This window comes from Rutilus rutilus (genome assembly GCF_951802725.1).
Source record: "Rutilus rutilus genome assembly, chromosome: 7".
Classification (NCBI taxonomy): Eukaryota; Metazoa; Chordata; class Actinopteri; order Cypriniformes; family Leuciscidae; genus Rutilus; species Rutilus rutilus.
Genome location: NC_140221.1, coordinates 21,353,456 through 21,380,815, shown reverse-complemented (window position 1 = coordinate 21,380,815; position 27,360 = coordinate 21,353,456). Strand labels below are relative to the sequence as shown.

Genomic DNA, 27,360 nt, shown 5'->3' with positions numbered 1-27,360 from the left:
TCAAATCAGTCAGTCGTCACTTTAATGTGAAGTAGACCTAACTGGTCTTTCAGACTTGAATACAAACTTTGCAAAAGATAAATAGGACAATTCTTAATCTATTCTCACTAACTAAAATTCCAGTTTATTGCAGCGAGACTACATTTTTTAAACACCTTAGTTCTATAACATCCAAGGTATAGATGGCATAGTGCATAACAGAGCAGATATTTATATATGTACACATAGATACTTCACATAGTTCATTCTGACAAGGCTTCAACATCCAGTATTGTAAATGCATTCCTTTTTTTTTTTTTTTTTTATCATTAATCCACTGAGATGAATGCATATCCGTTACACTGTTAAGCCTTGCAATTTCATATGTTTGCCCACTTAATTTGTCTGGTGGAAAACGATTATATCCTCATCTATCAAAAAGGAAAACATTAAAAATAAAGAGCAGTGTACTAAAACGTCATCAATCAGACAGACACATCAATATACTTATATCAAGTATTACCTGAAACATTCTGGATGATCATGTTTCACGCAAAACAATGTGCTTAATAAGTATCGCCTAAAATTCATACAGGCAACATCCTCCAACACTATGGATATAGATATTATTTTTGAAGGTGTTTATAGTTGCAGTACCATTGACAACATGCCAGTGGTCACAATTAAAGATTACTCATTCAGTACAATGTCAAATCAAAACAAAAACAGAGAACTTTTAACCTCACAACAGTACATACTGTATATATTAGTCAATGCAGCAAGCTCACAACCTCACAAATAACAGCACTGGATACAGTTCATGAAAAAAAAAAAAAAAAAAAAAAAACGTCTCGCAAGGGATTCAGTTCAAATACAGGTTGATTAGAGTCAGTTGCTCTCTTATAATGAACAGGTCAGTACAGTATGTATCATGTGATTAGTACAGATCAGATCATCAGATGTTGATTGCACAGTTATCATATCAAAGCATCCCTACAGATATTATATACATTGTCTCTATGCTGTCCATCATGTTGGTTTGTATTTGGACATGTAATATAATCCAGGATTGGATTTTTTTTTTTAAATCTGGAATCTTATTCAGTTTATATGCCAGTTCATAAAAACATTTGTCAAAATTAGTGACCAATCATGCCCTATAAAGCATTTGATAAATGTGGAAAAGTAAACATATAAAGTCAAAATAATACTGCAACAGACATCAATGCCTTGTTTACTGGTGCAAAAATGACAAAATTGCTTTTGAGTGCTTTTAGTACACAAAACAAAACCACTCTCACCATGTTGTTTAGAGACAAACTGCACTGAAAATCATGTTTTAACAGGATACCAGCACTAGATGATGATGGTTTATTTTCAGCCTGCCCACGACCACCATGCAGATCCAATTCTGGTTTATGAAAGGAGGAGGATTGCACACACTTAATTTGGCTGTCAGACATTGGCTGTGACATCAGAGCTAAGAGACCTGCTCTTGAACAGGATGCACTTTAGTGGGAAAGCTACATAAAATGGTGCTCTGTAAAAAACAGTTGCCAAAACCAAAAACATTATGAAGCTGTAAGAAGCATCTGGAATGGAATTGTTTTTGCATAATTTCTTGTTCAATGATTTTTATTTGATCCATACTAGGACCCTATGGAGTCATCAAGGTGGCCGGCTATCATGCAAATGGGTTTCCAAATGGGTCTCTGAAAGGATCTAAGCCCACTGCCTTTATGGGAGGAGCACTCTGTAAAGGTAAAGAAGAAAAGAAATGTAAATATTCTTGAGGTTCTCGGGAAAAAAAACTTGGTTTGTTGTATGATAAAATTTTTCATAAGGATGCACATATACGTACAGTTGCAGGTACAGACGAGCCAAACAGATCTTTTCCAAAGGAGTTGTCGAATGGGTTCTGACCTCCAATCTTCAATGGCTCTGCAGTGACAAAAATTATTTGTCATGTCAAGATGTTTCCAGTTAAACTTTTTTTCAGCTGAAACCCTTTGACTAAAAATATTAGCTTGAAGTAAAATTAAAAATTTAATATTTTAATAATTTAACAACACATTTGCATGTTGTGGTTGTTGGCAAATAGTCACATGACATAGGTAAACAAATAAAATATTTAATTTTTTTGTGTGTTTTAATTTTTTCTTAGTAAAGGTACTTATTTACAGTATATCCATTTACATCTTTTTAAATGTAATAGTGTCATGCCACATCATGTTCACACTGTTTTTTAGGAACTCAATCAATTTGCATATAATAATAATAATAAAATTGTTTTCACATTATTATTTTTGACTGTAATTATAAAAAAAATAAAGTCATAAATATATTACTATTGTAATAATGCAATTGCACTGAAAAATACAAAAATAAGTATTTGATAATTAGAATAATAATTGTATTTTACACTACAAGTTACAGTACTAATATTTATTTTCTCAATTTTTCACTTTCAAACATTAAATCTTCAAGATTTTATTTTGTTGGAAAACTGCAGGAAGACCTCTGTGTTTAGTTGACAACAGGTTTATAAACGCTCCCGTTGCAAATCTGGTGAAATGCTAAAAATGTATGTCCACAAAAATTTAGAAAATTATGCGAATGTGTAATAAAGTGATCCTGTCATACGCTGCGTTCCCAAATGCACGTTATAAGCGACTCAAACTCACAGCAGATGCAGTGATGGTGTTAATGAATCGTTAAAACAGGTGAGATTTTAATTACAAATACAGCAATATCTGCTTACCTTTCCTTGCTGGCACGTTTGGTGGCTTAGCTATCTGGAAATCCTTAAACATCTCCTTGACATCTCTCTTCTCCTTTTCTCCTAGAGGATCCAGGTCAACAAAAGCATCACTGTCCACCTTTGGAGCTTCTTTGGTGGCTACTGCCCGAGGTGGAACCAGTGGAGGGGGACTGGAGCTCTGTGGTCCATTGGCCACAAGGCTGGGTGGAAATATGCTGGTCTGAAAGGGGTTCCCCAGGGTTGTATGATGGGTCCAGGATCCATTGGATCCGTTGGAAACTGAGGGGGTGGTCCATGATGGAAGCTGTTGGGTTGCGGTCGAGGTTCCAAAACCTCCAGGAGTAGTTCCCCAGGCAGGCCCAGGAGAAGTGGAGAAAACGGGTACTTGAGTGAAGGGCTGAGAGGCACTGGTGGTGCTGGGGAAGATGGACGAGAGGGGCTGATTCCACGGAGCCGCTCCAGGAGTGGAAACTGCAGGTGGAGCTTGTAGAGACAACCCTTCTTTAGAGAAGATATAGAGTTGATAAAAAGAAGGTTAAATATTAAAAAGCTGCACTTATTCAGTCTTCCTTCTTTAGGCAATTATTAAACGGACCATGCAATTCTTTGGACACAACAAGCTATTTTAATTTAAATTTGTAATTACTGTGCTAAACAGAATAGTAATCACCATATCAGCCGCCCTTTCTATGAATATTATTCTACTGTACAATATCCCTCAAATGTTTGAAAGAATTTAATACCTTTAAGGATGCATTAAATTGTGCCAGTAAATACATTTATAATGTTACTAAAGATTTTTATTTCAAATAAATGCTGTTCTTTTGAACTTCAAAATACTCAAAGAATCCTGAAAAAAGCATTACGGTTTCCACAAAAATACTAAGCATTATAAGTAAGAAAGTATCATGTGACACTGAAGATTGGAGTATGGCTGCTGAAAATTCAGCTTTGTCATCACATAAATAAATTACATTTTAAAATATAATGCTATAGAAAACAGTTATTTTAAATTGTGATAATATTTTTAAATATTACTGTTTTTTTTTTAAACATCAAAAACATTCTTACCAACCCAAACTTTTCAAAGGAAGTGTAGATGAAATGTAATTCATTAAGCTCTATATTTATAATATACTGTATAAAGGTAACATCACAAAAGTTTTGAGATTGGAACTGCACTACCCACAGGACAGCCGTTCCATTGTTTGCTTGACAGTAATTAACCTTAAACTTTCTTTTCTTTGCCAAGTGACCTGCACTGCATTCAAGATACACATTTGATCAGTTCCTGCATTCCCTGGGAATCAAACCCATGACCTTCGGCGTTGCTAGCACCATGCTCTACTGTTTGAGGAATATATAAATAAAAGAACACTTATTCTAGACTTAAACTTTCATTTGAATAAGAATCACTGACATTTTGAAAAAGTATTTTATTGGAAACTCACAAATGTCAAGTTATTTATTTACTGTCTCGAGTGTCTTACCAAGAACTGTGAGTGCGTCAGTGGAGGAAGGGCTCCTGCTGAACAAACTGACAGAGTTGAGTGGGCAGCTCTCGGGTTGAGGAGGTGGTGATTCTGATTGATTTGGTGAAACAAATAGATCCATCTCAAGTTTTTCATTTGAAGGGGACTATAAAAGAATAGAAAATGATCATAAAACAGAGTCCAACCAGGTTAAATAAAAACAAACAAAAAACAGAACAGAACAGGCTAAAACAAGCTTAATAAATTGTAATAAAAAAAAATAAAAAAAATTATACCAGTAGAAATGAACCTTAAAAAATCGTATATATATACACACTACCGTTAAAAAGTTAACAAGGGTCTTTTAAAGAAATTAATACTTTTATTCAGCAAGGACACATTACATTGATCAAAAGTGACAGTAAAGACATTTATAATGTTACACAGATTTATATTTAAATAAATGCTGTTCTTAGACCTTTCTATTCATCAAAGAATTCTAGGGAAAAAATAAATGTTGTGTTATTATAAACGTTGAAAAAGTTGTGCTGCTTGATAAGAAATGTTTCTTGAGCAGCAAATCAGCATATTAGAATGATTTCTGACGGATCATGTGACACTGAAGACTGGAGTAATGATGCTGAATATTCAGCTTTGACATCACAGGAATAAATGACATTTTAAAATATATGAAAATAGAAAACAGTTCTTTTAAATTGTAATAATATTTCAAAATAGTACTGTTTTTTTACTGTATTTTGATCAAATAAATGCAGCCTTGATGAACATATATTTATATATATATATATATATATATATATATTCATAATGTGATGGGAAAGACATTAACAAATCAATCCTTACCTTACAAGTACAAGTCACTGAAGCATTAAAAATTGAGGTAAACAACATTACCAGATCATGAAGTGGTGTTAGATATAAATAAGAAAGAAGTAAGAAGAAAAGTAGAATGTGAAAGAGGCCATCTAATTATCAAAATACAGTCATTAATGTAACCTTACCTTTACACTCCTCCTGCCCCTCCCAGCTTTCATATTGAGTGGTGGAGGGCTTATAATAACCGAATCCTTGGTTTGATTGACAGGTAGCTCTCCCATGCCTCCATTCTCATGCTTCACTCCATTCTGCACTGGCTGCATCTTCTCCGAATCTACGACAAACGGATTAGGGGTCACTTTCCCATGTCCGTTCTGCTCTTGAACTGGGACAGTATTCTGAGTCCAGCTAGTGGCTTCTGCAGCTCTGCCATCTAAAGGCCAGTGGCCATTACTGAGAGCCTGGATGACTGTCCTGTTGGAGAGTTGGTCGAACTGCTGGCCCAAGTAGTCTGAGTCACCATTCTTAGGGCCACCATTGAACAAGTTATTAGTGCTGTGGTTTTCTGTGGCAGGGTAGTCCCTGATTGATTGGTCGTCGCTTGAAAATGGGTCATCACTGAACGGGTCATGGATAGGGGCGGGGAAGAAGTTGAGCTGAGAAGAGAAGGGGTTCTCAGGCGAGAGGCTGGACGGGGCTCTGGGGATAGAAGATGAGGTGAAGGGGTTTCCTTTAACACAGTTCTGATTGCTGTCTATCTCAGTGGACAGATCCATCAACAGGATGTTCTCAGACTCCTGAAGGAAGATTTGGAGGATTGGGAGAGAAACAGAAAGAGAAGAATAAATAAATAATAAGCTGATGTCAATAATACATGAATGCTTATTTAAGAGGTATATAGATGAAGTCATGCATGAAGTACAATAAACTTGTTCCATATAAATGCTGTTTAGTCTAATCAATCAGAAATGCAAGCGTGTGCGTTCATGACATAAGTGTAGGGCTGCCAACCATCTCGTATAAAACAGGATTGTTCTGTCTTTAAGGGAAGTGTCTTGTACCAACACCGTTAAGAACAATATCTTTTTTGCATGTGAATCAATTTTACACAATCGTTCAAAGGTTTGGGTTTGGCAAGATTTGAAGAGGAAAAAAGTCACAACAAGGCTGCATTTAATTAATCAAAATATAGTAAAAACAGTAATATTGCGAAATATTATTAAAATAACAGATTTCCACAGATTTTTCAGCAGCCTTTACTCCAGTCTTCTACTCCAGATCTTTCACTCTAATATGCTGATTTGATGCTCAAGAAACATTTCTGATTATTATTATATGTTGAAAACAGTTGTGCAGATTAATATTTAGTATATTAAGTTTTTGAATAGAAAGTTCAAAAGAACAGAATTAATTTGAAATATAAATCTTTTGTAACGTTATAAATGTCTTTAATGTCAATTCAATGTGTCCTTGCTAAGTAAAAATCTTACTGACCCCAAACTTTGTATATACAAGTGCCAATGTTAAAACTACAGAGTAGAGTATATTTTGTATGTATATACATTTATTTATTTTATTATTTCATCTATTAGTTAAATATGTAGGGTTCTTCTAATGGCCTTACTGTTGGGGGAGTATGTGTGTGTTGACCTGTTCTTCTCTTTATCAGAAAGCTCATCTGTTTTGTAACTGTTGTAATACCTTTTATATGTCTGCACATAATGTAATAGAAGCTACAGAGCAGAATAGAAAACAAATTGCAAAACATGAAAGTGAAACACAGTGAGTTATAAATTGAGAGCCCTGATATTAGAAACTGCTACACAGACACTACATTTGACAGTGGGGGAAGAATGAGGAAGAAGAGAGGGCAGCTACTACTAGCTAATTATGGTGAAATCTTAGGACAATCGATTTCTGTCAATTTCTTGTGCATTTCATTGGTGCAATGGTGTCCCTTATACTCCACTAAAGTTGGCAACCCTACTTAAAGGGATAGTTCACCCAAAAATGAAAATTCTGTCATCGTTTACTCACCCTCAAGTTGTTCCAAACCTGTATGAGTTTCTTTGTTCTGCTGAACACAAAGGAAGATATTTGGAAGAATGTTTGTAACCAAATAGATCTCGGTCCCCATTGACTACCATAGTATATTTTTTTCCTACTATGGAAGTCAATGGGGACCGAGATCTGTTTGGTTACAAACATTCTTCCAAATATATTCCTTTGTGTTCAGCAGAACAAAGAAACTCATACAGGTTTGGAACAACTTGAGGGTGAGTAAATGATGACAGAATTTTCATTTTTGGGTGAACTATCCCTTTAAGTGTTTTTCCCCAATACACCATGCTTTTGACAACAAAACACTGGTTGAATAATGGATGGCTAAAAATGGATGAATAAACTTCACAGTATATGCACACATTACCTGAACTTGTTCTCTCACAGTCAATGCAATGTTTAGTTAGAAGAACAGAACAAACTCTGCATCAACACCACTTGTAAAAAGTCAACCATGAAAGTAAACAGCAAGCAGAAGATGACCGGATAAGGGAAGATTCATTCTTTTTGTGGAAACTCATGTATTTTACATGTAACATATTTAACTATTTCAAAGGCCTTAGAATTAATCATACTGAGAAAAAACTGCCTCATATAGTTGTGAAGTTATTCTATAGAGCAGTGTCTTCAAACAACTGAGCCTTGTTGAGTTTTTAGTGCTTGTTATTTTTGTTGGCCTGAGCCCAAGCCTTTTTCTCCCCATGACAGCATTTTCTTCATTTGAGGTCAATCAAGCACCAGAGACTAAACAAGGACTATAGCAGGATACGAGACTTGTCTAAACGCCACTAGTCTCTTTCAAACGGCGTAATGTCTCATTTGGATAATGTTGCTTTGGTCTGGTAAATGAGCTGGTGTATAATAGAATTCCATGGAAATAGCATTCATAATGGTAGTCTATCTTTCTTGTGTTAATAGAGTGTCACCGTCAATACAAACCAAAATTGGAGTGAAAACGTCTCACATTCAGTCTGAATGTGTGTATTTATACATTAATATGCATGACTCATTCTTGCCCAACAGTCTTACCGAGGGAGAGTTTAAGTCAGGTGGGGTCGACATGTCTCCAAACAAGTCCAGCTGTTCAACGCCCTGCAACAGAGTTGAAAATAAAGTTGACACCAAACAGAGTCAGAGTAACCAAAACACCTAATAGAAAAGCCTTTCATTCTGAGGGCAGATGAATGGGAGGAAATGAGCATTGAAGAATGAGGAGAATTGTGTTTTTTTTCCAAAGACTGTGAGTGAAAGGAGTGGTGGGAGAATGTCCAGAGCTGCTATGTGATGCATCTCAGTTATTTCCTGTCTGCTAACTTAATTAGCTTTCACCCCCTAAGGAGACTAGTTTAGGTGCAGTGTGCAAATGGTGAACAACAACATGAAGACAACCCAGCAGGGGGCTTTAGGAACTGGGCCAGAGAGCCACAACTCTACTGGCATCTGGGAGCCTTCAGGTTGGAGGCCACTAACAAAACTCTTTCACTGTTGTGGAACAATATCAGGACCATTTGGTGAATGTAAATCATACTCACTTTTCTGTCATTGTGTGAGCCTTCACTGCCATTCTGTTGAGGTAAGATTGACAGAAGTTAGAAGCAAAATACAGTATGATAAAACATTTAGCAGATGTTTATTTAATGTCTCAATACTTACCTCTATGACTTTATTATTTTCATCCTGAAGTGAAAACAAGATCTGATTAGAAATAAAAATGTACCTAATTTGACAAAAAGAGCTATCTATACACAACAGTGATTGAGTAGTTTAGTTTGTGGTGATATACATACAGTACACTGCCGTTCAAAAGTTTGGGGTTGGTAATTTTTTTAAATGTTTTTGAAAGAAGTCTCTTCTGCTCACCAAGGTTGCATTTATTTGAACAAAAAATAATTATTAATAATAATAATAATTAAAATGCCATTCATTCCTGTGATGTCAAAGCTGAATTTTCATCAGTCATTACTCCAGTCTTCAGTGTTACATGAAGTTCAGCATTTATTTGAATTAGTAGTGTTTTGTAACATTATAAATGTTTTACCGTGACATGTGATCAATTTAAAGCATCCTTGCTGAATTAAAAAGTATTCATTTCTTTAAAACCCAACCCAAACTTTGAATGGTACATTCATTTCTTGCATTTTGAAAGAGTTACACTTGAAGTATGAGTATAACAGTTTCTCACTGGCTCATACACAGTCTAGATACATCTACAAATATTTTTGAGGAGTCTCGCACCTTCTTTGAACCCTCAACTTCTTTTTTCTTCATATTGAAGATTAACTGGAAAAGATCCTTCAGGTCGATGACAAGAGGCTCTGCCTGAGTGGAAACACAAACAATGTGTTAAAAGGCATTTTTCCTTCAGGTTTATGAGTGAATGTTTGTGAGCAGGGGGGAATGTGTTTTTGTGGGAATGCATTTAGAAAAACGCACTACTGGGAAATGAGTAACAGAGAAAGAGAGAACAAGTTTGTCTGTGTGTGCCTAAGGCATGAGTGTGTGAAGAAGGAAAGAGCTTTGCTCCATAAAATCTCACTGGACCTGCTGTGCCGTTTTAATGGCAAAGAACTGGTGCTGGCCCTCCGCACCGCACACATAGCCAAACGCTCTGCTGTCAGTGACATCCCGTGCGATGAAGGAGATCTTATTTACTGCATGCTCCAGTATCTTTGCCTGAAGAAATAAAAACAAAGTAACAATGAATACTGTATATTGGGTATCAAACGGTATATCTGTTGAAGAGTTTATTCTAGTCAGTATAAATAAAAGAGTGAGTGAGAGAGACAGACCCCTGTTTTCTCATCAGTAACAGTAATTCCTGCGAGGGAGATGTTCACCCAGACTCTCTGCTTGTGTTTGCCCGCAGAGCGAGCTGCCACTGCCTTGCCCTGGGATCGCAGAGAGAAAAGACAAATAAATGTTTGCTGAGAATAAAAAACAAATCATTTTGACTTCTTGCATGTAGTCAGTGTCCTGCTAAATAAATGTCTGTTAAACCATTTGGACTTCTTTGGAAACAGGGATATTTCTGTCTCTTAAAATATCATAAATATTGAATCAGAACAAACTAAAAACAGCCAAATTAATTACTTCACGCCAGTCATATTTATGTCAAAAATACTGGAAAACATTGTGTTGACTCAATTATTCTCTTTCTTGCAAAGATGTCTCTCCTCAAATCTAACAATCTAAGGGTATATTTCATTGACACAGTTTGCTCTCTGGAGATATTAAGGCTTTAAACCTAGCTAACAAAAATATGTTCTAAAACATTTTGCTACGCTAACTTTTAAGTTACAAAAACGTTAACTCTGAATGTTCTCTGAACGCTTAAAATTTTGTTTGAATTTTAATTTTAATTTTGTAATTATGCAAACATAATGGGGACGTTACTTTTGAATGCTCTCTAATCATTCTGAAACAATTAGCAACAGTAAAAAAATGTTAGACAAACATCAAACTAAAATGAAAAGAATTTTAGAACAATATTCATTCAATTACAATACTAAAATTTAATGAACATTAATGAACAATATTTTTTTTTGTGCAAAATTTTTGAGAACATTTTAAAGACCACATAACTGTGAACAAACGTTATATTAACTTTACTGGAATAATGTTTGCTCATAACTTTGAGATGACATTGCCAGAACTTTAGCCAAAGTTCTGAGAATGTTCCTTGTTATCTGGGAAACAACATGCATTGTGAAAAGTCAATACAAATAAATCCATCTTGTCCTATGTTTCTGCCATTAGTTTCGGCTACTAGAAGTCACTTAAAGGGATACTTCACCGATTAGCATTAAGCTTTGTATCAGTAGAAACCCGGTAGTATTTTCGAATGACCGCGCTTCCCTCCCTCATGTCCCCCTGAGGCGAGAGATTTCTGTGTGCTTGAAAAAAAAACTCAGATGAGGCAAAAATCGTAATTTTGCGTCAATGGAGGCTTTTTTGGCCAGAGGCTAGAGACTAGGAGCTAGAGAGTAGGAGCTAGTTCCGCATGTTTTCAACCTGCCCATAGGGGGTGGGATCTCACGATAAAACGGCGTCTTTTCAGTTTCGAGTCAACTAGTAGCTAAGTTGTATAATTTCATCTGATACCACCCTCTGTAACCGGTAGGCATGGCTTGGGAGTGGCCTCGTTGGGAGTGGCAGCGAAGCAAGTGCATTCTGGGAGTTGTTGTCTTTCATCCACATGAGCCCAAAATACATTTTCTGGCTTTTCTCAGTCTAGAAGGCACCAACTTCTAAAATAATTTCACATTTCTACTACATAAATGACCCAATTTAAATACACATTCATCTTTCCAGCGGTGAAATATCCCTTTAAGATATACTGTACTAAAAAACAAACATGCTTGACCTTTCACTGACTGACCTTCAGTTTTATCATGGAGTCTTGGCTCATTTTATCTCCTCTTGCTTCAGGGACATCATCTACACCGATCAACTTGGCTTTGTAGCGAACTCCATTACCTTTGAACCTGGCAAGGAGGAACTCATCTGTTTTCTCTGGGCTCGCTGCAGCTGAAAAAAGCAGATAAAAAGAGAGATTTGAATCTAAAACATAAAATGAAATATTGTGAGATTTAAAAGTATTTAATTTAAAGTGTGTTGCAAAAGAGAAATAATTTAATGCTTTATTATTAAACAGATTTGTAAAATAGATTGACTGCTGTGACGCAGATTGCCATGAACATATACACTGCTGCAATTACCTCAAACGCTTATGGAGAGATTGAGACAACATATAAAAAAGACTTCGTTTTTTATGGCTTTAAGCCAGTAATTACCAACCAGAGATTTTTTTCAGTCGAGTTTTAGGAAATGAAAATATATATGTGCATATATTTTAATATGTACAAATATAGACTTCCAAATTTTGGGCACAGTTTAATAAATTAATACTTTTATTCAGAAAAGATGCATTAAATTGATCAAAAGTGTTACAAAAAAATTATATCATATAAAGTTCTTTTGAACTTCATCAAACAATTCTGAGAAAATGCCTTAGATTTCTTGGCTAGGTTTATCCTTTTGAAAAGAGCTGAAAAAGCAAGTTCTTCACTCATACATGAAACCACTAATTAAGTGTCCTTTCTGTAGTATAGGACGAGCCCCTGTCATTTAACCTTTTTAAAATACTGCTCCATATAATTAACTGATTACAGTTTACAGCAGGCAAATGCGGCTCATCACAAATGCAGCTGTCATTCAAAACAAAAAGCATTCTAAAATGGGAATGAATAGTGCAGTGAAGAATCATTTACGAAATCCTTTATTCTTAGAGGAATGAGAAACGATTCAGAGACATAATTACAGCTGTCGCTGGGATTGATGCCATTCGGAAGGAGCTGATGGTACCAGCTGTCTGAGATACAGAGTTATCTCTAGTTGAATTTCAGCTCTGAATCTCAGTCTGAATGCTACTCAATCACTGGAAATGTCAGCAAGTTACCCAAGCGTATTTCAAAATATGGGCGATTACTCAAAAAGATCTGAAGGAGGCTGAATAAAATGAACACAAAGTGCTTCAGATTATCCACCAGAGAGAGAGAGAGAGAGAGAGAATGAACGATCAAGTATCTTTTAATAAACAGTATTCATATAACATTACACATAGGAACACAACATTAACACAAGACAAAGCATTGAGGAGATCTAAGGGCTTAAAAACATGAGGCTAATCAACAGAACTATAGACAGGTGCATAACATAATGGAAACAAACAAGGATCAGGAACACAGGCAAACAGGAACAGAACAGAACCAAAACTAAACATGTATCTTCTCTCTTGGAAGGCAAGTCCTCGCGCTCTAAAGTTTAACAGAGGAGGGAGGGTGGCTCTGGAGGAGGACGAGGAGTCTGAGACAGGCGACAGCCAGCAGATGGTTACATCACGGTGGAGATGACGGAGGTAAAAGCCAGGAAAGAGTCAGAGATCCGACCACCAGCGGCGAAGCCAGGAGAGTTGGAGATCCAGGCGGAGTCAAGGAGATACATAGACCGGGCGACACCGTAGGTCCTTGAGCCGTGGTGACTAGTGGCAAAAGTGAAGCCAGAGTGCTGGATGACTGAGTCGGAGCCAGTTGGACTGAGAGCCAGAGGGATGAGGGAGCCCGGTGAAGCCATAAGGACCACAGTCACAGGTGAAGCCGAGGGGGCGAGGAGCCAAGGTGGAGCAGACTGTTCAACCAAGACAGAGCTGAGGGATCCATTTGCCAAGGCGGAGCTGGAGACTGGAAGACCCGAGGCAGATCCGTGCAGCAGAGTGGAGTAAACAGGGGAAGAGCCAAGGAACTGAAGGGAACCAGTTGAGATGGGTTCGAAGGACTGGCTATCTTTGGTAGAGGAGGTGGGAGAAGGAAGCTGGGTGGGATCGTTGGAAACACAGGAGACTTGGAGCTGGGCGGGACCAGCAGAGATGCAGGAGGCCTCAAGTATGGGTGAGGCTCCAATCCATCCTCTCGTACTCCACAAGCACACCTACTGGGATGGGCAATGTTGCCGGCTCACGCACCTGGTCAGACTTTCCGCTGGGCTTGGGCTCTGGGGCAATGATTGGCTCAGACGTCCACTCTGGCATCGCGGCAGGCTCAGACTCTGTGTCTGAGGTGGATCCTGGTGTATGCTCCGTGCAGGGTGTGTGAGGTGGCTGACTGGACTCTGGCTCCTCCTCAACAGGGCAGGCGGTGAATGCCGATCCGTTGTTCACCAGCACCCACTCTACAAACGCGGAAAATAAACAGAGCAAGCAGTCCGGATAGTAGGTGAGGCATACCAGATCTAAAAAGTCCCTCGTGTTAGAGTTCTCAACGGGTCGGGTCGGCCCGACAAACCCGACGGGACCCGCGGGTTCGGGTCGAAAATATAATCAAATGACTCGGGTCGGGTCGGACCTCGGGCTTAATCTTTTCCAGTCAGTGAAAAAAAAAAAAAAAAAAACATTTATTAATCATCGCTGCTGTTCACCGTAAAGAAAGTCTGGCTGCTGCGTGCAAGCGCATCACGGAGAGGGGCGGGGGCAGACCTGACGCCGCTGCGTGCACGCCTTTAGCCTGGAGAAGAAGATGGAGTTGGTGAAAAGTAAACTTGCCTCAGGTGAATTCACCGTCGCTACTACAGCCTATTTATATATTTAAAGTTTATTGTTTCAGTTGTTTGTATTGTTAAAAGGCGTTAACATTAAAGGTTGATTTGAATTTCCGTCTGCTGGTCATGATAATAGTAATACGTGTATGAGAAAAAAAAATTCCGTCGGGCCGCGGGCCGGGTTCGGGCAGATAATTCATGTTGATGTGTCGGGTTACATCGGGTCCGGGCTTTAAAAGCCACGGGCCGGGTCGGGTCGGGTCGGGTTGTTATTTTCAGGCCCGTTGAGAACTCTACCTCGTGTGGTCCTAAAGTGAGCGATCTCCCTGCTCCAGCAACAGGAGACACACAGCAGGTAAGTCCATAGTTGTATTTCACCGAAAAAAAAGAAGCTATTCTAGGTATTGTGTTCTGCAATGTTCGTGTGTGTAGATAATCCACCAGAGAGAGAGAGAGAGAGAGAGAGAGAGAGAGAGAGAGAGAGAGAGAGAGAGCGAACGATCAAGTAACTTTTAATAAACAGGAACCATATAACACTACACAAAGGAACACAACGTTAACGCAAGCCAGGGCTTAAATACAAGAGGCTAATCAACAAAACTTAAGACAGGTGTGTAATGTAATCAGAAACCACGGAAACAAACAAGGATTGAGAACACAGGCAAACAGGAACAGAACAGAACAGAACCAAACAAAAACACAGTGAAACTAAACATATATGAAAATATGCTGATCATTGTGTTTTATTGGCTCCTCCCAGAGCATTTTTTGTGTGGCCAATGTTTGGCCATGTTTTAGTCTTAAAACTGTGTTGTTTTGGATATGTGCCACATTATTTGCTAGTTTGAGAGTTCATATATGTCCTCCTCCTCCCTTGGAAACAACCAATCTCTTCTCTATGAGCTCTTCATTGGGTCTTCTTGGTATCTCACTATCCTTCTTCTTTCTTCTTGACTTTTGGCCATTTATTTTGTCTGCCTGCCCTGTGTCTCACTTCAAAACCAGAGCTCAGCTGACTATGTGGCGATGTCCCCTTTTGGCCAGTGGAGCTGCTGAGATGGCAGAGGCGGAGAAAGAAAGAGTGAATCAGACGCAGAGAAACAAAAAGAGACTGAGAGAGAACAGTCTGGCCGAGGCCCAGACCTCATGCCTTCTGTGGCCAAGCTGAGGGACAACATTGACATTCATCCCATGCAGGGACTCTACAGGCTTGAGGTTTCAGCTCTATAACCCCCTCCCAACGTGAACATATAATACCCATAAATATGAGTGCTTGGTTTAGTTACTGTTTTCATTAAATGGCATGTGTAGACCTTTTTGTTCTGTCTGTTTTTTTTAATTGGCTAAAATAAACAGAATATTCATAGACTGAGTTAGCCTATTTTTAAAGTAAGATCTACAGGTCTGGCTGATATTTGAGGTTTTTTTTCAAATGTATCTACATATAAATGTATAAATTATAAATGTATAATGTATAAATTAGCAATCTAACATTTATATTATTGTGCCGCATCTAACTCTCACACAAAGTTATTTAGGTTATTTAAGTTTAAGTGGGCTGATTGGAGAAGTCCTGCATATGTCACCAGAGAGAAGTCTGTCGTTTCACTGCAAGATGAATTATGACATTTTGCTTAAACATTATGAGTAAAAAAATAAAACATAGTTTTCAAAAAGTAAAACAATGAAACATGCACGGATGAATCGTTCAAAATAAAATAGAAAATAGGGTGAATTTTAATTTCATGCTGACTTTATATGTAATCTTTATCACATTTTAAAATATTTCCATTTTTATTTATCATACTGTACATTATAATGTTGTGATGCCTAAATTCACTTGTAGCATGTAAATGATTTTCTATAAGTTTTAAGCATTTTATTTTTTATTTATTTAGATAAGATGTAAATACAATTTTAATATTGGCCATAACACAAAATCAATTATCGCCTTACCACTATCGGACAGAATTTTAATACAGGTGCATGCATAGTTGTAAGATTAAGCACCAACACAGTAATTTATAGGCTTACCTATAACTATTAAGATCTCAATCAAGATGACAAGTGATTTTTGTTGGTCTGGAAGTAAAAACTCATGAGTGGGGTATGTGGAGAGTGAACAATTTGAAAAAATATTCCCTATTGCTCACAAATGAGCCTGATCATTAAGGTAAGCCAAAAACACATTCATCTATAAAAAAGTTAAAGAAATGAAAGAAAAATGGGGCTATACATGAACTGCAATAACAATGTGGCTGAAAGATCAAATGTGATGTTGCACCAATATATTTTTGTTTCTATGTCCAACACATGACTATGAAACCTCCTTCAACCCCAGATGCACCTCATTGCCCAAATCACTGCTGGCTATTCCGCGTGAGACTGTGGGAATCATCTTGCTTGTTTTCATGCCTGTGGAAAAGGCTCATAAATACACATGTTGGAGAGTGTCTTGCCGTCGCAGCTGGAAGGTATTGTGGAAACAGCAACAGAACTGTAATGGAATCCATCACTAGTGTGCTCTGTTGGTATGAATGAGCTAGGCAAGACAAACAATACCACTGTGCACCAGGTTCCAGCTTAGAAAAATAAATCCAGAGAAATATTGGGTCAAAGAGGCCCCTGGAGCTCTGGACGGAGGATTTTAGGTTTCTGCAGGTGGCTGTTCGCCAACTTTGCACTGCGCTACACGACATGTCAAGGAACTTGATGAACTCAAACTGTCCTCTTGAGAGGAAACAGTGCCTTATTTTTTACCATTTGTCAGATGTAATCACTGGGTCATATACATGACAACACAATCATAATGCTACAATTGGGTCAGCTTTGCATTTAGGCCAGGTTTAAATGGGGAATGTCTAAAATTTGCTGAAAATGTGCTAATAGTATAATACATATAGAAAACAGGTTGCTTGTATATTGTATTACCAGCTTTTTAAACTTGTACAGTTGTAATTAGGTTGCAAACAAGCACAGTGTATCTCTATAGACAAAATAAAAGTAGGGGAGAAAGGGAAAAGGTAATATATTCAAATAAATAAATAAGTTGCACATCTGTAAATGTCCCTAGATGAAGAAGTCAAAAAATCTAAATGTATTACAATATTAAAAAGCCAGAAGGCTTAAAGTAATATCCTATGAAACTAATAAAAGCCCACCCATGCTCAACATTCCACAACACAGATTAATGACTGAAACATTCCAAGGAAAGCACACATTTACTGATAAACTGATGAATTTAGGTTAAGACATAGCTATTAAATCATTTTTGTCTGATTCCAACTGTACAGTCCGAGAACAATATGGCAAACCCTTTGGATTCTGAAGCATAAATCATGGATGTAATCACAAAATGGTTTTCTTAACCAGCGCATAACTTCATGTAAATTCTGAGATCAAATCTCTAAACAAACTGCCTTTTCATCTGGGGAGGTGGCAAGTACAATAGATGTATTTAAGTTTCAAAACTCTTATGAGGGTTTAGTTTTACCTCAGAATAGGTTCATTACATGTTTGTAATGGATCAAAGCTTGGTTTTTGTAGGTGCTCTGGAGACGTGGACGCTAGGAGCAACTCACACTCACATTACACACAGCTAAAGACTCACAGCAAATCTCAGTGGGATACTCACTATACCACTAATGATGTGCTAGTAGATACAAGTAGGTCAGCAAAGACGTCTACTCAGTTTTTGTACTTTCTTTAAACAAGTCATTGCATTTTCTCTCATAATAGAGGCTTTTACTGAGCAACCCCCAATTAAGTAAAAAGTCAAATGATTGCAGCCTGTCAAACAATCATTGCCAAAGCTGTGCTTAAAAAAGGGGTCTAAAAGTATTTAAACCACTTGAATCACCCAAGGTCTGGCCTTTTTTATAAAAAAACAAAACAAGATATTGACGTGTGAAAAGTGTCACTGTCACATACCCTTCTTCTTTTCTTTTTTGGAGGGTGTCTTAAAAGGTGCCTGCTCGACGGGGGGTGTGCTGGTTTCCACTTCTGCAGACATGTTTGAAGGCCAGCCTTGTTCAAAACAAATGTGAAGACAGGATCAGTTGAAGCCCTCTTGCTCTCCTCTCTGCAGTGTGTGCACCACAGCTTGACTCAGCAGTGGACCATGATCAACAGTGCCTGCACTGGATAGGAAGGAGACAGGGAGAGAAAGCAAAACAGGAAACAGATTTAGTAGAGGTTTACAAATGTACATATCAAAGGAAAATAAAGCCACTGTAGCATTATTTAGCAGATTTTTGTGTAGGCAACAGGGCTCCAGACAATAATAGAGTATATTAGTGCTATCAAATCGATTAATCGTATCTAACATAAAAGTTTGTGTTTATATAATAAATGTAACTATATATGTGTGTGTGTATATATATGTATATTTGTATATTTATAAACAAACTTTTATGTTAGATGCAATTAATCGTGATTAATCGATCGATATGACAGCATATGAAGCATTTAGGAGCAAATTACTTTTTAGTTATTACATTACAATGATTATGTCCTGATGACATTTGTGTCATAGTCTATTCATATCACTGTTTTGTAATCATTTTTCTGCTTGTCTGCAGAAAAAAGCTGTTTTGTGTATTATGTTTCCAAAATGTCACTCCAACAAAGTTTAACTTAAAGTAAATTCAACCTTACATTTGGACCAAAAAAAAATCAATACTTTTTGTAAAATATTTCCGCTTCTTGTTAAACATTATCCCTACAATTTATTTAAACAAAACTCTGTTGTGAGCATGTATCTTCTTAACTTCCACGTTCTCATATGAACAATTACCTAGTCAATAAACTAATGTGAGTCTCAGGGACCTAAAGTACACATCACAGTTCATTTAGAATTGTACATAACTGAAAAATGACTTGAGGTTTAGTAAGAGAGTCAGTTGTGAACTCAGTAGTGGCTCAGAATGATTCATGGACTGAGTCTGATTCAAGCCTCTAATTCTTTAGCGAGCTTGAGTCGTGAAGCTTTTTGGCTGACTTATTTAAAAACACTGTTACATGCTCTAACTATATGATATCTGATGAAACCGTATATGGACACACACATTAGTCGCAGTCCGGAGTGCCGAGACAAGCATTAGCATGTCAGATGTTGGTGAATCGCTTGCTCTCTAATGCTGGTTACCTTTTGTAATAATGTGCTAACCAGTTTTATCTTAGTGGACTGAAGTCCACAAGGAATACAAAGTGGCTGTGCTTAAACAGAAGCTGAATAAACATCCTGAACTCTGGAGCATTTTTCTGTGGTGACATTGTTCAGCCATAAATACTCTCCACTCGCTGCCTTTAACAACCCACGTGACATTCATGTTTTGAGGTAATACAGATAACTGGCTCAGACTTATCCGAGATGATAGGTCACTGAGACATTTTTGCTTTCTCGAACCTGTCCTTTCTTGGCATATCTATTATAGGACCACAGTACCCTTAGCTTCTATCTCCCGCTGTCTCTGCATTGCAATTATACCGCCCTGCACCCAAAGACAGGAAGTCACAGCTTCCCTTCCATCTGGGATCTATTCATTCTCCACCTTCTTCATACCACAGACAGGCTATTTTTGTACATTTGTTTTCAATCAAAAAATCAAAGTCACTCTTACATGAAAATATTTGGGATGTTTTTACCCTCAACTCACCGACTCGAGCTGCCTATAAATACATACACTTTCCGTGAAATAGCCTTCCTGTAGAACATTCAATACAATGGAATAAAAAATAAAAAATAAACTATAAATAAAAGCTAATTCAAAATATTAATAAAGAAGACTATAATATATGAAGAGTTCAGATGCAAAAGCCTCTAAGTGCCATCTGAAATTTTCTTCTAGAATGATCATTTTTATGAAGCTCGTATATTAAAGGTCAGTAATTTCACTTAAATGGCAATGAAAATTACCTATGAATTGTCATTTAAGTGAAATTACTGAACTTAAATATACAAGCTTGATAAAAATGATCATTCTAGAAGAAAATTTCAGATGGCACTTAGAGGCTTTTTCATCTGAACTCTTCATATGTAAATAATAATCAAATAAAACTTTTTAGAAGCAGTCATTCATGAATCAAAGACCAAGTAAATTCACAGGTTTTGAAATACGCTATATTATTTTTCCTGTAGTCAAAGTTGTTATCTAGTCCAACTCAAAATGGTATGCTTTTGTGTCTCACCAGACATAAATAGTTCTTAACCCATAATCAGCTTCACCTCTCACACTGGCGACCCACGTGTGACCCCAGACTTCTGCTGGTCATCTATAGCTAGTGAGCAGATTCTATTATAAGAGCAAAGAGTACCAGCTGCTCTTCCCTGAATGACAGCTGTTGGCAACTCACGGTAGACAGAGCAACCTTGGCACAAAATATCCACAAATGCAGTGTCCTTTATAGACATGTGACTTCCCTTCCAGGCAAAAAGGAAGGATGGAACCAGAGGAAGAATGTGTCATGCCGGTGACGTATTAAGATGTTCTAGTCAGGAGTAAAGTCTTGGTAACTATCTAGCTGACAAGCTTATCCTAATAAGTCTACACCAAGAGACGAAAGAAAACATATTATGTGTGTACATCTACCACACTGTCAGCGAGCACATCTAAATTATATTTTAGATACCAGACTGTGTGAATAGCTCACATACACATTTACTGTATGTCCATAGACGTTTATGTAGTTTCAAAGATACATATATTAGAAGTACAAATAAGTAGAAAGATATCTTCAAAATGCCACTATCTCATACCATTATCATTTTACGAGCACTTTATTCCTGGAAGGATTTCTAAACCATTCAATAATGAATTCAGTTAGGTGTTCAAAGGTGAACAGTTACAGAAACTTTTGAGATTCTGACATGGTGTATCCTACAAAACAACACGCAAGGGTTCATTGTAGTAAACACAGTTATGACTCTTAAATCTGGCTGGATGCACTGCGTTTAAAGCGGCTGTGGTATGACTAAATGCACACTGCAGATTCCATTTAAGTAGCAAGTGGCTACATTGCGGTAATAGCAAACAGCTTACAGTTTGGCCAGGTTACTTCACTAACATTCAGAGTTTGGGGTCAGTAAGGTGCTTTTGAGAGAAGTCATCAAGGCTGCATTTAGTTGATCAAAAACACTGTAAAAGCAGTAATATTGTGGAAAACTATTTAAAATAATTGTATTTGAACATGTATTTAATTCCTGTAATGGTAAAGCAGAATTTTCAGCATCATTACTCCAGTCTTCAGTGTCACATGATCCTTCAGAAATCATTCTAATAGGCGGATTTGCTGCTCAAGAAACATTTCTTATTATTGTAATCAATATATGATACTTTTTTGTTTATTTATTTGAAAAAGAAATCTTATATGTAAAAAGACTTTCCAGTCACTTTTGATCAATTTAATGCATTCTTGCTAAATAAAAGTATTAATTCCTTATAAAAAAGAAATCCTACTGGCCCCAAACCATCGAAACAGTGTATATAATAATGTTTATTCAAGGTATAATTACTCATATGAGTATTTATTTGTAGCCATAATATTTAATACAAAATCATTGGAAAGTACAACGTCTTATTGCTTTAATAAACCGCACAATGTGAAAAGCTTTAAAAAGTAAAAGTTGCAGCACATATTTGGAACTTGTCCAAGGTACAGAAATACAGGAAGCATGAGTGAAAAAAATTTAAACATTTGCAGGAGTTAGTTGTTCAAAATAACATCCCACAGACCTCACACTAGTGGGGTGTTTAGCTAATGCTAGAAAGAGGACTGCATAAGCAAAACCTCCTAATGTGACACATCTGAAAAACAAATGTGACAAATTCAATCACAAAAACACATTATCCATAATCACTTTTTTTTACAATGACTACATGGCATCAGGTATTGAACTGGACAGCTTCATCTAAACAGGCAATTCATGCTCTTCTGCTGGCCAATAAAACTCAGTGAACTGTATATTCTGACCAACCATATTGTCACCATTTGACGCATAAGTTGCCGTTATTTGTACATATATGGGGTATTGTATCTTTAAAATATTTGTCACACTCTGACTTTAGTGCTTCCCAGTCAAAGCGCATGGAAAACATCAATATTTGCACTTTCTTGCTGGCCTGAGAAGCCCTCTTAGTCTCCATTTTCTCCTGCCTGGCATCTCAGCGGGTCTTCAGTGCTTGGTTCAGCAGCCAGAGAGGACTAAGAACGGGTATATAAACACCATCTTTCCTCTTCCCTATTCCTGGCCCCAAGGCTGTCACTTAACATAAGCTATGGAGTATGTGTAAATATCCACATGAAAAAAAAAAAGAAAGCCAAGAAGACACATCCTCCCCAGCTCTATGCCAAGAATCTGAGGTAAACACACTGGACAGACAAAATCTCCAGGGGTGTGTTGTCAGATGTCAACAGGACACTGGATAACTAGAAGGAACACATAGGGGAACCAGGAACAAAGACCTGATTGTACTCGTGCCACATGCAGGACCGAACGATGCATTTAATGGCCAGAACACCTCTGCGTTTAAGACTCTTTCTGAGGATAATGAACTGCCTGAGGATGGGGATCAGAGCAGAAGCCGGCCATAGAAAAGGAGGCTAAGGTGATACTGATATTGATTCATGTATCATTTTGCAATTCAAATGCAACATGTGGCTAGCCAATTATTGTATGACCCTTATGGCTTTGGACTGTGATGGTTCCTATGGCAACCGATGACAAGTATGGGCATCTCTTTTCATAGTGCTGCACTCACAGGCTGGCTTTGCACAGCAAACACACAATCCATCATCCAAGACACATAATCAAACAAAATGAGGGCAAGGAACACAGTACGCAGCCTCAGAAGAAGAAATTACAACTCAGTTTTCAAAAAGAAGAAACGATTACATCAAAAATTCAAAGCAAGTTGACCAAAATGACAGTAGAGACATTTATGAAGTGATAAAAGGTTTCTATTTAAAATAAATGCTGTTCTTTTGAACTTTCCATTCATCAAAGAATCCTGAAAAAATATGTATCACTTCAAGAAAGATACTAAGATAAATGTTTCTTGAGCACCAAATCATCATATTAGAATGATTTCTGAAGGATCATGTGACACTGAAGACTGGAGGAATGATACTGAAAATTCTGATTTAACATCTGAATCCTTCCTTTTAACAGAAGGAGACCAAACCCACTGTTAAAGTGTTAGGCCTATCCAGTGATATTTAGGTTACCTCACAGTAAATTATTATATAATGAATCATCTCAGCATGAGGTCCCATGATAAGTAGAGTTTTTTTATAAGTAAAAACATTTCAGAAGCACCGTAAACCATAATTTTAGCTCTCTGCTTGTGTGGTCGTTCATGTGTTCTGGAACAAAAGAGGCATTAAAATGTCTGGTGTACAAACACTGCCTAACCCATAACACCTTAACACCATAACACCATAACTGGGTTCATCTAGTGACACAACAAACTTTTTATAGAACACTAAGCAAATGTAAATCCAGTTTTCACACAGTAATTGTAGGAGGCCATTATGTACTGTAAGCTGTTCGATCTAGCCTTTGCTGAAATAATGTTTCAGGGAATGGAATGAGGACAAACAGTGCAGTAAGCCACATGATTGCTCAAGACCTACTAAATGAACAGACTAAATAACTGTTTTATACACAAACCTTGGACACAATACTCTTAATGAGGATTAAATGATGTCATTTGTGAAACTACACTGTAAATAGTGGTTTCTAGAAAAGCCAAAATGAAGCGCTTCAGTAAAGGCTAAATGTCTGCAGCACAATGACTTAATGATTTCCAAAGTTTCTGTCCTGAACAAGATGGGCAAGAGAGTTTGTCCTGTCATGGGTCAAAGCCTGGACAGTGTCAGTATAAATGTTGTATAAATGTTAACTCACTTGCGTTCCATGCAGAAATTTGCACCAGATTTATCAGACTCTGATTAAAAAGGTATGTGCATTGGAAAATACTATCCAGGAAAGATGCGTTCCATAGAAGAAAGTCATGCTGGTTTGGAACAACGTCAGGGTGAGTAAATGATAACAGAATTTCCGATTTCAGGAGAACTATCCCTTTAAGTGTGTGGAGGTCAAGTGTTATCCTAGCAGATAATGTTGAAAAGCAAAGGCTTCCACGTGTGGACCTAAAGCACATTTTCTTTCTTTACTGGTGTAAAGGAAAAATTCCAAAGTCATTCCTTTTTTAGGAGGGGGGAAAGTGCAGTACAAACAAACACTTGGGGCAAAGGTCACTTACCTCAGCATGTGGCCAACACAGTGAAATACCATTCTACACATAAAAGAGCAGCCATGACTTCTCTACTGACCTATATATGTCTACAATGAAATACAATAACAGTCCCTTTTGTCTAATAAAAAGTCACAGAGGCAAGAAAAGACAGCAGAGTTAGTGGAGAAGAGTCTCATAAAGGTCCGAAGTGATGGAGAGTTGCCTTTGTTTCTCTCTTTTTTGGACTACATTCTCCACTGAAATATGTTGGTCTTTTTATGAAGAGAGAGGGAGGAGGAAAGGTGCTGGACAGCATTTGAAGAGTTCAGAATGAGAGACAGAAGAGAAACTACGTTGAGTGCCAACATCTGGTTCCAATAAAACAGCACACATTGTACCAACAGGAGAAAGAAGAATGTCTTGACGTGAGTCATACCCAGCATCATTTTTAAATGGTAATTCACATTTTAAAACAGTTAAACACAGTGTTGGCTCCTTGTCCGTGGTAAAGTAATTTACACATACTTAAGTAAAAACACATTTGCTGTTTTCAATATGATTGAAAGCATCTGTCCATGTCCAATGTGAGGAACAAAGACATTTTCGAATGTTTCAAATAGGTTTTTATTTTTTACTACATGAAAGTGAGCTCACTAAAAAAGGGTTACATTTTCCCTCAACGTTTCCAGCTTTGTAAGAGGAAGAGGAACATATTTACTGTGGTATTTCCTCCTCCAAAAGTACTATGGGGGATGGTGAAGCAAAAGGGGATGAAAATGGCATACAGGGAATAGAAAGTAACTGGTGAGCGTGATTTCAGTACAACATTTTCCTGGATCAACATCTTTGTTGATCCTGGAACATTCCAATCTACCAATCAGATTGAGAGACAAGTTTACAGTTTATGTCAAGCTTAGGCTTACAACCAGGGTTAGGTGCTTCTACATCAGTGTTATTCGCATATTATTCCACTCTGATTTTAGGGATAAGTTATGGCTTGGTTTAGGTTTAAGAGCAGGGATAGGGTTAGGACTACATTTTTGGACAAGAATGTTGTTCCAGGATCCAGGAACATGTCTTACTTGGCAAAATCACAATGACCGAGTACAGTTAAAGTTATACTGAAAATGAGCGTGTCCTCTTATAACTCTTACTGTAATGCCACTCACGCTTCAAGGCTTAGCTTTTCCAAGTCCCTGCCATTTAGATCAACCGGGACATAATGACATACATTCCCTTTAACTGAGATCATAGCTGCAGCCAAACGTAAACTGAGTCACCAAAGCTTGAGCTGCTCAAAACAGCACAGCAATCCAACATCTTGTTTGTAACAACTAATAAGCACTATTTAAGGTCATATGAGGCCCTTATTAAAATCAGGCCTGTGATTCTGCTGGGAAGTCTAAAAAGTGAATTTTCAGAAATACAAAATTTTAGAAATGTCTTTGAACTTTAAGACAAGGAGCTCTGAGTATAGTCCTAGGTGTCTTCAAACTTGTATGCAATCCTTAGAAAATACTGATTATGCTGTTGCATGTATCACTTTATGTCATTTTAGATCTTGGTAAGATACACCTGACAAATGCCTTTGAGTGGGGTGTCAATATGAAGCTGTTTGCTAACGGATGTGGTCACTGTTGGTGAATGCAAACATGTGAATTTAGGTCAGACCAGCTGCCAACATCAATGTCATATCAACCTATTTTCACTTTTTTTTTTTAAGGAAATAATTTAAAATCAACAGGTTCAATTGGCAAACAGAAAAAGATCTGGGATAGATTTGATAAGGACATTATAATGAGATACATATTTCACATTTTTGTAAGACCGGTAAATGATTATTCATGAATGTATCGACGACTCAACGGTAAAATAAACATTAGAATGCGTTAGAATGACACATTTGTCTGTGCTAAAGCAGTAGCACGCGTTACTGTGATAATGTTTTCAGTGTTTAGTGGGAATTCTTTAAATATAGCCCATAAGACGGCATTGCGAAAGACAGTATGAGGATTTTAGACAGTAACAAAGCTCATGCTGCAGTGAATGGAAACAGATCATATTAATATAAATACATATTTAAAATAAAACCCCGACATATTTTTCTCTCCCGTTTACTCGTTTGTTTAAAGCACGATATCAAAAGCTGGCAAAAATCGCCAGGTTTTCTTACACATTAGGCTACTAATTCATTTAAGGACAACGTTATATGCTCACCTACATTAAGACATTGAGCGGATCCTGGAGCTCGCATACTCCGAACCAGCAGAGAAAACGCGGCTTGACAACAGAGACGACGCGTGTCCGGTACTGCGGTATATTCCCGGGATGTGGCTCTGAGATGTTGACGGTGAAGGTCTTATTCCCGGGATGTTGGCAGCTCTGAGGAATGCGCTCTGATGTTGCTGCAGATTCAGTAACTCCCCCTCAAAGGGAAATTTAACCCTCTGAAGACCAGACGGCGGTTCTCCTCAAATTCACTGCGTCTACAGCATCACACAACACATGATCGATCGTGTAATCCAAATGTTTCGAATGCGTTCTCGCTGGCTGTTTTTATTGTGGGCACTGATTTCTTGCATTTCGCTAGCCTGTGCACCTTTTTTCCCCCTGGATGACATAAGTAGTGACAATCATACTTTCAGCAGGACATTACAACACGCTGTGCTGTTTCCAGTCAAAGAAATTATGCAATACTTTACCGTCAGCAAGCTGTACATGTTGTACAGTCAACAACTCTCCACATAGGCTCCTTTAAATTGTTTATTTTATTGAACTTCATTAACTTTCTTAAAGAGTATAGCCTATTACTTAAAAAAGTAATATACGGAGTAATTTGTTCATTTGTAGCCTATATGTAATATTGTAGATTTTCAGAGAAATTTCTTTCATTTTCTTTCATTTTGTAAGGACTATCTTC

General features: G+C 37.5%; 1 protein-coding gene across 3 annotated transcripts; it reads right to left on the bottom strand.

Annotated features, from left to right (window-relative positions):
* Positions 1-5: 5 nt before the first annotated feature.
* On the bottom strand, positions 6-27,065 carry LOC311294030 (disabled homolog 2). 3 transcript variants are annotated; one of them, XM_084414653.1, is made up of 14 exons: positions 26,658-27,065; positions 18,133-18,341; positions 11,489-11,637; positions 9,900-9,998; positions 9,652-9,783; positions 9,346-9,429; positions 8,764-8,787; positions 8,643-8,675; positions 8,140-8,202; positions 5,235-5,846; positions 4,231-4,378; positions 2,741-3,241; positions 1,841-1,920; positions 6-1,732 (listed from the first exon to the last, which is right to left on the bottom strand). In XM_084414653.1, exons 2-14 carry the CDS (start codon positions 18,212-18,214, stop codon positions 1,664-1,666), a joined length of 2,076 nt encoding a protein of 691 aa, XP_084270779.1. In that variant the 5' UTR covers positions 18,215-18,341; positions 26,658-27,065; the 3' UTR covers positions 6-1,663. The 3 variants fall into 3 exon arrangements, with proteins under 3 accessions (XP_084270779.1, XP_084270778.1, XP_084270780.1); XM_084414652.1 differs by having other exon boundaries at positions 26,662-27,007; XM_084414654.1 differs by having other exon boundaries at positions 2,741-3,238; positions 26,662-26,833.
* Between the last annotated feature and the right edge of the window lie 295 nt (positions 27,066-27,360).